Source organism: Plectropomus leopardus, chromosome 19 (assembly GCF_008729295.1).
Source record: "Plectropomus leopardus isolate mb chromosome 19, YSFRI_Pleo_2.0, whole genome shotgun sequence".
Taxonomy (NCBI): domain Eukaryota; kingdom Metazoa; phylum Chordata; class Actinopteri; order Perciformes; family Serranidae; genus Plectropomus; species Plectropomus leopardus.
Window position 1 is genome coordinate 20688013 of NC_056481.1, and position 16047 is coordinate 20704059.

The following is a 16047-nucleotide window of genomic DNA, read 5'->3' on the forward strand; positions in this document are numbered from 1 at the left end:
GTAAATAAGTGATCATCATTAACATCATGACAATATAGAATAACCAACTTGATTTCTTGAGTAAGAAAAAATACAATAGCGAGGTCAGTGTTTGAAGGGCAAAAACAAAAAAAAAAAAAAAAAAAAGGACATCTCTGAATTTCCACAAAGTTTCACACGTTTCTTTTAAAACAGAAAATGATAAACAACCGACGTACATCGACGAGGAGATACAATTTTGCTTGTCAAATATAAGAGCAGTGTGTAACTGATGAGAAGGTGTGAAGGCTGCTGACATGGCGGGCGGGCGGCCGCTGGTTGGGAGCCAAGGCCACTGCTGTTGTAACATTTAGTCGTCCTGTGTAGTTGTGTTGTAGCTCTGTTTTCAAAAAATGGAGGGATTTGTGGAGGATGTGTCAACAACAAACCCAGAGGCATATAGTGCAAGTTTGGCTAATTCTGTTTTGACTTTTTTTTTTTTTTTTTTTTTACCCTGGGTCCCATGTTGATGTCGGTACCGACTAAAAACGCTCTCCAGATCTCAAAGGTCGCTGATCGTCCGTTTGACTCAGTAGTGTGGCGCAGTCCCAAATTTCCTACAGATCCTTCCCCACTCTCAAGCTTCCAAACGTGAGAACTTATTGTACGCCAGCCAGGTCTACGAGGGCTCAGTCTGCAAGTCTGAAATTTTTTTTTTTTTGAGATTCGACCATTAAATAGTAATACAAAAGAAAATAAATTGTGGCACACTAAAAACAGCAATAGCTAAACTTGTACGACTCTGGCTGAGCCTGTCTACAGTGCATGCCTGAGTGATCGGGTCTCTGAATGCAGACGGTGGGATTTTGGAGTAAAAAGACAAAGAGCTATCCAGTTGAAAGAGTTTAATGGATTTCACCTTTTTCCCCGGTTCAAGTTTTACTGTTGACTTCATTTAAAGTTAAGCGGTTTAATGTGTGAGAATGACGTGTGTATAATGTACTGCATGTAGCCTCTGTGTGTCGTATGACCAGTGTAGCTTTAATTCATGTCACCGCTCTACGTGTAAATAAATACAGAGTGTGACATGTGTATTACAACTTGGGTGTAAAATGTGTCAGTCGGCCCCTCAGATGGAGTCAGCCCCCCCGCCCAGCAGGTCCCCTGGCAGCAGTGAGGCGGGGCTGCCCATCTGGTGACGATCCTCAAGCGCCGGGGAACCCCAGAGGCTACTGCTGGGGTACCCTGCCCCGCTCATCCCCCCCCCGCCCCCCCACAGACCCTGCCTTCCGGCCTCCACACCTCCCGCCCCGCCCACCGCGGTCCCGTTGCTGCTCCACTGGGCAAAGATGCCCAGCCCGGGCCCCTGGGTGGCAGCCTGGTCCGATGAGCTGCCTGTGCTGTCCAGACTCTGCCACCCGGAGCTGGAAGGCCCGCCTCCTCCGTTTCCTGCTCCTGCAGCTGTGGAACCTCCTTCTACTCCTCCTCCTCCCCCGCCGCCGCTGACTCCTGCTCCACCTCTCTCGCAGCTCCCTCCGTTGCTGTTGGCCCCCACTGCGGAGGACGTGGTGGGCCCCGAGCCTGCAGAGCTGGCTGTGGTTCCTCCACTCCCTGCTCCTCCTGCCTGGGAATGTGCAATGTAGCGGGCCACATCCTCCTCGCTCACAAACTCCGCCAAGATGGTGGTGTTACCCAGAACACACCTGAGGCAAACAAAAAGGCCTGTCAGTCACACCTGAACTGTGTACGAGTCTTTAAAAAATGGTTTTAGTGATTAGTGAGAACAATCCATCTGATCAAACAATGAGCAATTTCCACAATAAATTATACTGTAAAACACGTAATACAAATTATCATTGTGGTACAACTGATTGTTTTTGTGACATTTTTATTCTATTTTAATGGATTCAATCAATTTATTGATCATCTGTCAATAGGGATGCACTGATTCTGAAATCTGAAACTCAGAATTCAGAGAGGGGAAACGGAATAATACAAAGGGACATACAGACGTTTACATTTTTTAGAAAGTGTTGTTGACGTCCCTATCCTTTAAACAGCAATATTTATTCAAGTTTCTCACCAAAAACTACATTTTACAGATTACATTGAACACATAGTGAGAACTTTTTAATTTCCCCTCATTTTACTGAACAGAGCTTGAATGCAACAAAATGAAATGCAGAAAAAGAAAGAGAGGGGCTGAGCGGGCCAATATGCTGTGTGCAGCTGTACAACGAAATGAGTCAGAGTTGCGGTGATTTGACAAAATTGCAAGGCCATGCAGAATTCACGGGGATTGATTGATTTTGTGGGAATCGTTGTGATTGCATCATCATGAAATCCCAGCAGGGGGTCTGATTAAAGGCATTACAAACCCCCGAGGTGCTGGGTTCAATGACCTTTCTGTGCACGTTTTGTGACATTACACAGATTGTGACAATTTTTATTGTCATGGACAAATTATTAAAGACCTACAAACTACTCAATAACCCAACAAAGTTCTTTCTATTTATTCAATTGAAAACCGAACGCCTACCCAATTAACGAATATTTGAATGACCAAATATTTGGGTCTAGCCCTAATGATCCGTACAAAGACAAAGTGTAAAAATGACACTTCAGGTTTTGTAACAAATGTTTAAATTAGTGAGCTTTAGAGGATACTGGTGTCACTTAGATATTGGTCATAATTATAAAGATATTAAAACAACACACTGAGCCTTACATGTGGAGTGCGCTCTGGGCCTTGGCTGCCTCCTGTTTGGAGCTGTAGCGAATCAAAGCGGTGCCCTGGGTCAGGCCAAGGTGAAAGGTCAGCAGAGGGCCATGCTGCATGCAGATGGTCCTCAGAGTGGAGCCATCGATCTGCACAAATATAAAAAGTGGACAACAGTGAACTTAAACGGAAGAATGAAATGTGGAAATTTTTTTGTACAAAGTGCAATTAACAAAGACAACCGAGCAGTATTACAACAGCTACAACTCTAGACATTTACAAACATGTTAAAACCTAACTAAAAAAAATCTGTTTTTCCCCCACAGTAGTTGTTTTTGTTGCATGTGTCTCGTGTGTCTACCTGTGGTGTGAGGTTGCTGAGCACCAACCAGCAGCTTTCCCGAGAGCTGCCGTCACTCCAGGTCGAGGCTGCAGAGAGAGAGCAAACAGAAAAAGAAATGTGAGAGTTTTCCACATTCCTTGTAAACACAATCCAACTCTGTTTTTCCCCCTCGGCTTCTCAAATGTAATGAATGATGAATAACTTTTCCTGCTGCTTCAGCCGAGGCTCAGCTTCTCTTCCAAATCAAATATAAATGGACTCTTAAGTTCAAAAGAGCACTGTGTTGTTTCTCAGAAATCAGAGCAGGTCGTTTTATCTGCTGTGCACATTCAAAACAGTTGAATATTTCAAAAAGCACGGTGACTGGATCAGAAGGGACACTAAAACAACATGAACTAAGATTACCCCTCACGGTTTTATGTCTCTGTGAAACGGTCAAGGTCCAGTTAGTGTAAATCCATGTCTGTCAAAGTTATTTGTGGCCATGACACTGGCAGTGCTTCAAATCGGCTATGGATAATTAGCATATGAATCCCTGAATTATGGCCAAAACCATTTTTTGTGAGGTCACAATGACCTATGACCGCCAAATTTTAATCAGTTCATCGTTGAGTCCACGTTAACATTTGTGCCAAATTTAAGGAAATTCCCTCAAGGCGATCTGTAGATATTGCGTTTACAAGAATGGAACGGACAACAATCTTTGACCCATGACCACCAAGGTCGGTGGTCGGTTCAACCTTGACTCAAGGTGGTCAAACATCAAGGTCACAGTGACCTTGATGTTTGACCACCAAAATCTAATCAATTCATCATTAAGTCCAAGTGGATTTCGTGTTCGGGAGAATGGGACAGACAGTCAACCTAAAACCCAAAAATGCGTGAGGGAATTACCAGTGGTGCTTGAGCCACCGCCCCAGCCTCTGCCAGCCAGTCGAGGGGCTCCACCAGACCAAGGGGAAGGCGATGGCTGCTTTTGACTGGCTAGTCCTGGAGGTGGGCGGGACAGCTGGTTCTGGCTGCTGCCCCGGTTAGCTTTCCAGGACTTGTGTCCGATAGGCTCTGGGGGCCAGCTGGTCTTGTAGTCTGTGTACTTTGCTGTGAGGTTACATTAAAGGGAATGAGGGTCAAGAACAATTTAACAGTTAGGACAAAGGCAAAAGAGTATAAGATAAAGCTCTAAACTGCGATGCCACAGAGTATAATTAAGACGCCATGATGCCCACGCCTGAAGAAGAAGCCCTCGGCCCCTCACTCTATAAACTGATTCTCCTGAGATGCACCACAGAGCGCCACTGGAAGTCTGTGTAACTGTGTAACTCCTCCCTCAGAGTGTCTGACACTCTGAGCTAACAGACTGACACTTGGACTTAATTCACACATCTGCAATCAAAATTCCATCATTTATTTATAATACTTGCAATAATTCTTTTTTTTATCACTGTCTGAACTACAGTATTTGGTGCTATATTTCAACTGCAGCAATCCTCTGTGCAATTATTCAGATGCGCAATATTCTTCCAATTCTTGAATGTAAGCTATATTTTACATTTGACACATTATACTGTATATTGTATATGTATATATTCTAACCTATGTGTATCTCTGTTGTTCAGTGTAGCATTGCACACATATTGATTTTTTTTAATATTCTGAACTGATACAAGTTTCATATATTGTATTGTAGCATAAGGCTAATTGTCTAACGCACTTAGTATAAGCTTAAAGTGCTAATTGTCTATTACTGTATTTCTTCACATTTATATTTCTACACACTTACATACTCAGCATATCATACATACTTTACTTTTTTTTTAAAAAATATTTACATATTGTTCTTATTGCTTACTATTACTTAATTTCTATTTTTACATTTACATTGTTATATACATGTGCCTGTACTTATTTCTACTTGCTATAATTCTCTATGCTTGGCATCAGAGCAACTGTAACGAAACACAATTTCCCCCCAGGGATCAATAAAGTATTTCTGATTCTGATTGTGTCTATATCAAATAACTGTATTACTTTATAATACTGCCTCAGGCATACAGTTTTCAGCATTACAAATTCTCAAGCTTGAAGGAATGAGTTTTTGAGTTTTAATTACCTGAGTTGTGTGCGTTGTTGAGGGGACTGTCTGAGGCACTGTAGGGCCAGGCACCAGGTGAAGGCAGCAAGGTGTTGAGGGGAGGGGTGGAATCTGCAAACAAAAGGCATCGACCAATGCAAAAAACCCAAAAGGCTGACGACTATTCCAATAAACAGAATCATTTCTTGTGGTACAAGACTACAAACTATGAAATTAACAAGATTAATTAACCAACCTACTGCTATATATAGTGACAAACTTTATGAATGGGCTAATGAGGCGGCTGTGAAATACTTACCAGTATTGTCTTGTAACAACTGGTGCTCAGTATCATTGAGGTTGGGGGACACTGCGTTTCCCATCATGCTCCCTGGGGTCATGTAAGGGTCAGATTCAGGGTCGACACGGTCGATTCCCTTCCAGGGCACACCAGGCTGGAACTCTGAAGAAGAAACACACACTTGGTGTGTTAAAGACCATTTTTTTCCTTTTTTTTTTGATTATTTGAATCCTTGTCCGCTCCTCTAGCTGAGGTTATCACTTGAACTATAAACTTTCACTAACCGGGGGGCCAGCTGGCCGTGGTGGGAGGCTTGGAACCCATCTTGTTGCCAGGGGTACGATGCCAGTTGTCGCCCAGCCCGTCTCCAACCATCATGTCATACTGAGAGTAGGGCGAGCCCCCTGGCATCTTCATGGGGGTGACAGGACCTGGAAGGTGATGATAATGTATGTTACATCACTGAATATCAGATAGGCTCACTAATATGTGACCTGACAGCTAATCCCATTGACACTATCTGCCTCAACACCCTTTGATTATTATCAGTAGAGGTGAGTAATGTCGCCAAAATCATCTATCACAATATATGTAGATTTAAATCACAGTAACAGCATATATCACATAACCGTTCTGTAAGTTCAATTAAAACATGGTTTAAAATAACCACATCATCCTTCTACACATTTGATCTGCTTTTATTTAGAAATTTCATACAAACAAAAAAAACAACTGCCTCAAATGAGACAATACTTGAGTTAAAAACAAAAGGCTCAAAACTAAAATGATATTAAAATGAAGCTTCAACGTTCCTGAAAACATTCATTTCAGGTTTATGCATTTACAAAGTCCTCCTCCATGTCTGACCAAATCACGTTACCAACCCAGGGCGGGATTCTCGCCTGATCTTGTGAATCCAGCCTTTACTTGCTATGAAGCCTACCAGAAAAAGCTCCTGCGGTAGTCATGGTATTGTCCAGTCTCTACCAGTGGACACATTTCTACTGTCACATGGTATATCTGGGTTTTTCCTACATATAGAATTTTAAAAATTCTCCCTGCATACAGCTCTTAACAAAACTCTGCAGAGAGTCTTTATGGATGTGACTTTTTCTAACAAGCACGGCACTTGGTTGATTTCTGTCATTTGCAACTGCAATGGCGGCATTATGCCTGGAAATGTGGAGGCACAGTGTCATCATCAGCAAGGTGCACCAGAAAAGGTGCTGCCAAAACGCGCCAAAGTAAAAAAAAAAAGAAACGAGCTGTCTCCTGTTGACTGGGTGGCAGCAAAGAAGGTACCAGCTATATAAATGTGAAAGAAAGCTGATGAGGTTATTTTCATTTTAAATGGCCAGCTGGCACTTGAGCTGCTTTCACACCACCAAGTGTTCACTTGCTGCCTAGTCATTTCGATGAGTAAATGGTGGTAGTTTCCAACAAGGCTGTATTGGTATAAGGCAGCTTCCACCTACATGAACACAGCCCGATTTTGCTGAACTCTGCTGTGTGCCGGGTTCATCGTCATGAACTTCTGGTGGTTGCAGCCTGGCTTTGGCCGATAAAATAGCTGGCATTATGATAGCAGACAGAAGACAAGATGGAGGGGCAGATAATGTTGGTCTGAATAGCCTACCCAAAGTTACTGTGCTAATGACTTAAAAGGACAACCAGAAGAAAAACTGGGCCAGGGAAAACATTTCCACCAAACTCCAATGGTAAATATTTCACATATGTAAAAATCTTTGGTAATTTCTGTGGTTTTGCTACAGTATGCAGCTACAAGCTAGCTCGCACTTCTGCCAGTGTACACAAAAACACCTTCCCTCTATCGCAGCCATAGACCGCAGCAGCAGCAGCAGCTGCTTTTAAAAACACTTTGCTTTTAGGGGAAACCCTCTTGCAGATCAGTGGTTATCAGGGAGGTTAGTGGCAGCAGTGTGAAAACAGCTTTGCAAACTCAGCTGAAAATGGAAATCGGTGTTTCTGAATGCAGCTCTATGCAGCTCAGTAAGGTCGGAAAGATACTCACAGATTCAAACTTCCTGGATTAACAGCTCATAAGCAAAACATCGTTAAAACACAAACAACACCTTTTTCCTACTGTAAGCTGAATCCTACATTTCATCAAAATAAGCCCTCCTTTGAGTTGGACAAATAATGTTGCTCTCGATGTGCAGCCGGCTGCGAGATGAGCGCACAGGGGCCTTCTATAAGGTGCATCACCGAAAAGATGCACTACAACAATATTCAATAACTTCACTCTTAAACAGTGTAGTGTCCCCAAAATCACTTCACACACAAATAATTATTAGAACGCCTATAATGTGTTTCTTCTGCTGACACCACAGCGCACGTGATAGTATGGTACCACCTCTGCCTCATTTTGAGCCAATAATATGTCACAACCCTAATTCTAACTTAATAAGCTTCTCACCATTTTTGTGGAATGCGTTCTCAGGTGAGGAGGTGTCTGGAGAAGAGTGTCCCTCCATCATCCATTTGAAGCGGGACTGCTGAATCCCGAGGTCCTTCATGCCCCCAGGCCCCCCCACTATAGAGCCGCCCAGGTCCAGACCCGGGAGGTTCACCCCAGAACCAAACCCTGCTTTCAGGTGGAGACATAGTGAACAGGGGGAAACATGAAGAGGATCATTATTTTTTATAGTCGGTGCTACATGAAAATATCATGTCAACTTCCTCTAAATTCATGAACAGTAAAGTTAGTTAAAAAATATTTCACAGTACTAAGCTGATTATGAAGTGATCTCTGGGAAATGTAGTGCACACACACTACATTGGAGTGAGTTTCTGACTGGTCAAGGAGCAAGTGCTCACCGGAATATGGTCCGAGAGTTTTCTGATGCAGGTCAGCCACTGATCCCGCCAGGCCTGGATGGGGCAGGGGATCAGCCCCGGGCAGTTTGGGACCCCCTGCGACACCTCCACCATGGTGGGAGGGGGAGAGTTTGGAGCTGCCGCCTAAGCCCCCGACCTGCTGCTGCTGCCTCTGCTGCTGGAGCACCGCCATGATCCTGGCCAGCTGAGAGGAGAAAAAAAAATAAGCAAAACAGTCAGCAGCTGATCAAGGAAGTGATGAGGTGACAAGGATGGAGCAACATGGTTTGACTGTGTGTACCTGATGAGGATCAGCCTGCTGCCGCACGTTTGGTGTGAACTTCCTCTGGTTTTGCAGTAGCTGCTGTTGCTGCTGTTGTGGCTGCTGCTGCTGCTGGAGCAGAAGCTGACAAGCCTGAACAAACACGGACAGAATGAAACAGAAACAAAGGAGTGAGACGGCAACAGAGACAAAAAAACAACAACCTATTTTGCACTAACAAACCCACAGATCAACTGTAGACCCAGTTTTGGTTCCACTGGAATAAAACCATCATCATCTAAATATTTGAGCAATGAGTCAGAGCTGTAGCGAGTTTGTTTCACCAGCAAAATCCACATTTGTGTAACAGGATCTTGTAGTTTAAAATAGGTGAGATTGTACCATGACAATAATTTCTGAAGCCATCTGATGATAGCAGGGTTCCTACACACTTTCAATTTCCAAATAACATATTTTTTTTTTTACCTAATTGCTTGATATGATTTCAAGGATTTTGTGGTTGTTAAATAGGGGTGGGCGATATGAGCCAGAAAGAATATCCAAATATTTTAGGTTATTTTTGTGAAAATGATATTCTTGATGATATAACAAAAAACTGAAAAATAGTTTGTTAATTCCAAGAACACACAATTGCAACAAAATTCATTATCCGTCAGCATAAATATGATGTTTTTACTTCAAATTTTCATTAAAAACAAAACAAGGCTTAAAGATGCCACTGATCTACAGATTTGCTGCCCTTTTTGGAATTTAATTCTTCCACCACAGGGCCCGTGGCAATTTCACTTTCAGCCATGCTCATTGCCTTATGTAACATTAAGACGTCATTACAGAGTTACTGTGGCTTCGGGCAAGTTTGATTAAAGATTTTTGAAGTTATTTCTGATTTTTGTAAGGCCACTTACCCAAGTGTTGATTTTAACATGTCAAAATAAAGTCAGACAAATGTTGAAAAAAATATTAAAACTTTCTTCTAACCTAAAGTTAATGCGAGAGGCATTCAGTCAATTAATTAAAAAACAGACACTACCATCAAAAAAATGGCAATATCCTAGTTCTTATTTCACAGCATTTTTAAGACAGAAAGATTGACTTTAGACATTTTACATTTTAAGGTGTTATTTTGATATAAATGAATTCAATGCCTTTTCAGACCTTTTAAGGATTTGCGAGAACCCTGCATTATGTCAACACGTCAAAAATCTTGCCATTATCATGACAATTGTTTTTACATATAATTAGACTGGTTACTATTGTGAATGATATAAGGCACACACCTAGTGTCGAGTATAATTTAAGTATTTTACACCCCTCCTGATATGAAGAAAATGTTGACAACATTTGTTGACATGAATTGTATATCTATACACAAACAATGTGCAAGCAAAAAGTATTTAAAAATGTCTTTCTTTTCTATAGATTTTTGTGAAATTTCCAAACACCACATTCTCCATGTGCTTCCAGACTCATCAGACCTGGAACTCTGCAGTGAATTTCAGAGATATATTTTTGCTTCTCACCAGCTGAAACTGGATGTGAGGTGGGTAGATGCTGCTGAGCATGGCAATATGCTGGGGGGACAGCTGTGCAGGGAACACACCTCCCCCGACTCCTGCCACTCCTCCCACGCCGCCAACACCCCCTACGCTCCCGCTGGGAGGGGGCATCTGCTTCAGCACGGAGCCTGGCACCTGGAGACAGAAACGACGACAGGCAGGCACACCTGTTACCACAGAAACCCTGCGCTGCTGTAACCACTAGCAACCACATTAGCTTACCGCCTCTCCTCAATTAAACATTGATTCTCTTTCATGTTCTCATTAGCTGGCGTTAACAAGGGTCTCGACCCAAGTGACCAAATGAAATTGATTCAAGATGTGTGTTTGACTTTGTATTCTTTAAAAGGAAGCAAAATAACCCATGATCAATATTGTCCTAAAGAGAGATTCTGCACTCTAGGGAAACGTTGAGTAATAGATGCAATGCACAAAGCCAGCAGACCACTGTGTGAGTTTATAGACAGAACATAGACACTGTGTCAGAAAGTTGACAGCACTAAGACAAGTCTGTGAAGTTAACACTCGACCTCATGCATGATCTGGTTATATGTGTTAATCGCACACTGGAGTCAATTTACAAATGACAGTTTTTCCACCATTGCCTCACTGCAAGTTTTCAACTCCAATATGTGGACAACTAGTGCATGGAGTAAAGTTGGGTCAATTTCCAGTTTTGACTATTTGATTTTATTCATCTTTTCTTTCTGGATTTTTTTTTTTGTTGTTTTTGACTTATTGATGGGACAGCTGAAGATTGACAGTAACGGTAGGAGAGAGAGGGGGGATGACATGCAGCAAAGGGGCCATGGGTGGGTGTCAACCCAGGCGGCTGACTATATGGGGTGCACAGTCTACCAGGTGAGCTAGACGTAGTCCCTTATTTGTCATTATGACACATTCTCGCAAATAGAATGTAGTATACATGAGCAACTTTTGCCGCAAGCATCACAGGCTAAATCCAGCTAGTACTGCATTAGTAATCAGCAATATTACAATGTGGTGAACACAATATTGTGTTTTTTAATAAACTGGCTAACGGAGGTCAGTAGGTGTCTTACAAGCCGTGAGCCGAGCACGGCAACAGTGAAAGAGATCAAGTTTCAGTAGAAGTGGGAGGAGCAGAGCTGCACACACTGTGTTTGTTTACAAGAAAGTTCACGTGTTGTTTTGGGTGGTGACGTGATGGGACATGGTGCAGTCTCTCAAAAACGACGACTGCACAAGAAGGGCGACATTTTGGATCACAAGCTGATGAAGGAAGATGCAGGCACCATTTTGAGCTGAACTTTTGTCAGGCGGCCTCTATTTATAGGCTACCTGTCGCTTGCTTTGAAAGCACCGCAGTGGACGAGGAGTGGCTGATTCATGAAGTTGAAAGAGGAAATATTTGCAGATACCTCCTTATTTCACTACAAAAAAACAACAACGTAGATGTCAGCTGGCTGCAGGTAGATCACCAGGGAGCTGAAAGCTTTTAGTAAATAACCTTAACTGATAACAAGCCAGGCTACTTGCTGTTGGCTTTATAGTTCATCATTTCCAGTAAATATTGCAATATAAAACTTGTTTTCTGTTTTAAAAAGCAAAGTTACAAATGCAGGAAGACAAGTTGGCTACTCATTCATCTAGTAAGTGCTTACATCTCCAATCTGATCTCCAGCACACAGGTGCTAGCTATGTGGTCTGTTAACATGATGTAACAGAAGTGCACGTTTGACAGAGGGCTCCAGTGTTACACGATGCAACGTGATAATTGTCAGAAGCTAGTTTTCTGTTTGGACACAGTGTCATTATGTTCCACTCAGGAGCGACTGCTGAGTCAAGTAGGTATAATTCTGTGTATCAGTCTTATCTGCTCTGGCTCTTCATGTTAAACTGTTTGAACAATTTGACACAGGCAAAACCCAAGCATGGAGCTATAAATGTCATCAAAAGCAGATATCTACATTTACAGAAGCTGGTCATAACAATAACAACCTTACAAATTGCTGTCAGTAATTCTGCTTTTAATTACTTACTTAGCAGCAAAAATAAACTGTTCAACACTGACAGTCCACCCACACACTTCCTGTGTCAATGCCAAGTGTGAAACACAGCTGGGAAGAATCACACAATACAAGCGAAAGTATTAGTACCTGAGGTGACAGGAACTGATGAGGCACTTGCGCTCTTATCCCTGGGGACTGATTTATGGGTGGGACACTTGGCTGGTGTCTTGACTGAGCCATCCCTCCGCTACTGCCAAAGATACTGTGACCACCCTGTGATTGAAGAAAAGAAACCTCAGAGGTGCCATAACAGTGGAAACACAATATATATGAATATATATATATATCACAAAACACACAGATTACACAGAGCATGACAGCCTGCAGGAAGGACGATTTGGGGGGTTTAATTTTATGATTATCTTTCAGAAAACTATAAGAACCTAATACAATGGTGGGACAGAAACAAGAGGAGCAGTTATCTTACTTGTCTAAAGGGAATAGTGTGGTTGAAGAGGGAATGGGGCTTGTAGACAGTGGGTGGTGAGTACAGAGAGCAAGGACCCTCCTCCCCAAGGCACCAATCCTGATTGGTCAAAGGCAAGGGCTGTCACAGTGACAGCCAATGGGAGACCAATGTGAGTGGTGGTGAAGGAGGGGTGGGGGAGGGTTGAAACAGACCAGGAAGAAGAGGTAGAATCACAAGAGGAGATAAAGAACAGTAAGAAAAGACAAAATGTTATCTAGACATGAGAAAGACGTACAAGACAAAGGCTGCTGAGCAGGCAGTGTGACATTACCTTGTCATAGTAGGACCCGGCGTCCCCAGGTGCCACTTCTTTGGAACCAGGTGGACGATAAGACATTCCCCCTGCTCCTCTTCCTCCCTTCCTCATGTCTCCATTGTAATCGTTCATGCCCATCCCCATCCCCATGCCTCTTTTCTCCGCATCCATCTTCTTCTCCTGGAGAGAACCCGGAGCCAGATCGATGTTTGGACTGCTGGGATCATCATTCTGTCCAGCACGAAAGGACACAATCATCATCATCATTTGGGGTAAAAAAACCAAAAACTGCTCAGTGGTACAAAACAAATCAAAGCAACCAAGAGGAAGGTTTTGACATTGCCCTGCTACAATCACACTCAAATGATGAGTAAAATGCTTTGAGATTTTTTTTTCGTACCAGCAGCCCCATGTTAGAGAACTGTCTGTTGATGGGGCTCATCCATGAGTCTCCTCCGCTGGCCTTCAATGGACCCTGAGAGACAAATACAAAGTGATTAGACAGAGATTTTACAAGTTTCACAGGGATTTTAAAAAAGAAAATTAAAGTATAGATTCATGTCAGGCTGGGCGATTAATCGCATTTTATTTTCAATTATGGTTTTGGCTTTCCTTGATTTTCAAATAAATACTCGTATATAAAACAATTCTGTACTGCATGACGAATCTGTCAGTATTGCTTCCGTTTTGTCTTTTATTTTGTCAATCAAGTACACCCATTCCCAGCAAATGTGCTCAGCCCCTCGCCCCAGAGTCCAGACAGACATTTCAGCGCTTGGCGACTTTATCACTTTACTTAGTGACTGTCATGGTAAGTAAGAAATGCATACAAGTGTATTATACTGCATTTCATTCCTATGCATGCTGCACAGGACAGTGCGCTGCTCTGACGATAGAAAATAACCTTCGAATTTTCAGGTTCATTCAATGTACCTGAATTACTGAATATGTATGATGTTACAGTAAACATTTATGTAATGTAAAGCTAAATGTCATCCAGCATTTTTGCTTTCCACAATTAAATGAACATGGTTTTGAAATGATGTCTTAAGTGTGAAAGCTCCACTGCATTTCAAATAAAGCACTTCCTAAACTAACAGCCAGCCTGCACGTTTCTGGATTAGTTGTTTGAAATCTTATCTCGCTGTACAGTGTGTCATAGTACTGTGACCACTAGACAGACTAAAATAACTAATCCATACACATTTGGCCAAAAATATGTGTCCAATAAACACTGTTTTCATTTGGTTGCATTCTGTAATGGTACATTTATTTTTAGTAAGCTTATATTTCAGGTATATTTTTCATTTAAATTTGTTTTTAGAAGATGCACTGTGAATAAGGAGCAGTCTCATTTTGATGCAGAGATTTGTACTTAGTGGGAATGCAGCACAACATGGAAGAGAAAGCAGTTCTCTGTTTATTTGGATAAGACAGAAGTATACAAATATTTTGTGCCTAAGATCAATGAAAAATGTGTTAATAGTGATTTCAATATTAATCAAAATAATCCTGACAATCATTTTGGCCATAATCGTGTGGCCCTCGTATGTTAACATTAAGTAACTTTGATCATTTCAGGAAATGTCCATGGCATCAAACAGTGGCTAAGTAATGGCATAAAATACATCAATGCCTTCATTCACTTTTTCTACATGATTCTAAAAACCACACAACTCCTTAAGATTTATTTACCCACATAACATTGTGTTTTTTATTTTTTTTTCTAATGCATCTTATTTTTTTTGCTATTTTCCTTTTGTAGAATTCATATTCCCGCCCCAGTAACCCACCTTGTTGCTGGGCTTCTTCCCAGGGTGGCTCTGTCCCCAGCCCCCATTGCTTCCCTGTCCCCAAGACGAGCCGCTTCCTTGGGAGCCGGCGCTGTTCCACATGCCACCTCCCTCCTCCTCATCCTCCCAGCTTGAGTGGCGTGAGGCAGCCACAGAGCCCTCTTTGTCCCCCCAGCCATCTTGCATAGACTTTGAACCTGCAGCAGAAAAAATGTTCCAAATGCAATTACTCAAATATCTTTAGGCACAAGCAACACAATCCTAAAAATCAGACTGTATGGACATCCCACATGTAAGAGCTGTGTTTCAATTCAAACATTTCACCCCATATGCTTTAATTTTGATTTGATTTTCTCACCAGATTTGATGGGGTTGGGAGAAGGATTTCCCCAGCCCGTCGTCTTTCCTCCAGCATCGTCAGGGTCTCCCCAGCCAGTAGGGGCATCAGTAGGCTTTCCCCAAGCTGCAGTGCCGTTGTCTACTGTAGGACTGGTTGGAGAAGTACCACCCCAACCTGATGGACCTGCACACACACACATGGACAACACACGTTTGAGATGAGCAACATGGTGGAGAATCTTTGAGTAAGGACACAATTATTGCTCTCAGTTCAAAGTCTTCACTAAGGTTTGTTTATGTAGTTGTCTGACCAGGTGTGGATGTTAACTGGAGGTGAACAATTGTGCAGGAGTTTAAAAGCGATTTACAGAAAGTCTTATAGCAACTCTCTTCTTTACATTTTTGCTGAGTTATCAGCTTGCTGTAGTCTGGCACACTGATCCAAAATCAGCATCTTGTCTGCAGTCACAGTATGGCCCAGAGTATATTCACTGACAGAAAATGTTTTTTCACCTCATCTGTGCTCAGTCGGCGCACCCAATGAAGCTAAAGTGCTGTGGCTGACTCCTATTTATGTGGTTTTGAGATGAAACTGCAGAGATAGCAAGCAGGTGGCTGGCTTAAAAACGACTTGTCTCTCATGACTCAGTTGTCATTCGGATATGCTCAACTTCCACGCTAATCTGTAAACACTTAATCAACATTTCTCCTAAAACACAGCAGCTGTAGTTGTACATTTTGGAGTTGTTAACTTTTCTGTGGTAGAAGATGAAAACCACAGCTGACTCAGAAACAAACTTGCACAAAGCCTGCAAGTGCAAACACACGTATTCTGTAAATTAAATTTGTTTGTGTACTGTTGTCAGAAGATTTTACTGTCTACAAATGATTACTTGCTTTAGGTGGCTGTTTCCTTTACACTGTGCGAGTGATTGATTAAATTACCGCGACCAACTGCAGTTCTATGCCTTGTGCTCTATTGCAATGCTACGGTAATCTCCATATTCAATGTTAGTAGCTGCTTTTAGTCTGCCTGTTCAAGGTAGGAATATCGTGCCTGTTATGCCGCC

General features: G+C 42.3%; 1 protein-coding gene across 3 annotated transcripts in view; it reads right to left on the bottom strand.

Moving 5' to 3' along the window:
- tnrc6ba (trinucleotide repeat containing adaptor 6Ba) overlaps nt 1-16047 on the bottom strand; it is a 30292-nt gene continuing 14245 nt past the window's right edge. For all 3 annotated transcript variants that reach the window (XM_042507374.1, XM_042507373.1, XM_042507375.1), the window contains exons 6-22: nt 14997-15161; nt 14639-14835; nt 13246-13320; nt 12861-13076; nt 12548-12667; nt 12208-12333; nt 10034-10204; nt 8532-8645; nt 8231-8435; nt 7830-7997; nt 5677-5823; nt 5411-5554; nt 5131-5223; nt 3915-4118; nt 3039-3106; nt 2687-2826; nt 1-1661 (exon numbers count right to left, since the gene is read on the bottom strand). In XM_042507374.1, the coding sequence (XP_042363308.1) occupies nt 1088-1661; nt 2687-2826; nt 3039-3106; nt 3915-4118; nt 5131-5223; nt 5411-5554; nt 5677-5823; nt 7830-7997; nt 8231-8435; nt 8532-8645; nt 10034-10204; nt 12208-12333; nt 12548-12667; nt 12861-13076; nt 13246-13320; nt 14639-14835; nt 14997-15161 (2927 nt within the window). In that variant the 3' untranslated portion in view covers nt 1-1087. The remainder of the gene's footprint in view (nt 1662-2686; nt 2827-3038; nt 3107-3914; nt 4119-5130; nt 5224-5410; nt 5555-5676; nt 5824-7829; nt 7998-8230; nt 8436-8531; nt 8646-10033; nt 10205-12207; nt 12334-12547; nt 12668-12860; nt 13077-13245; nt 13321-14638; nt 14836-14996; nt 15162-16047) is intronic.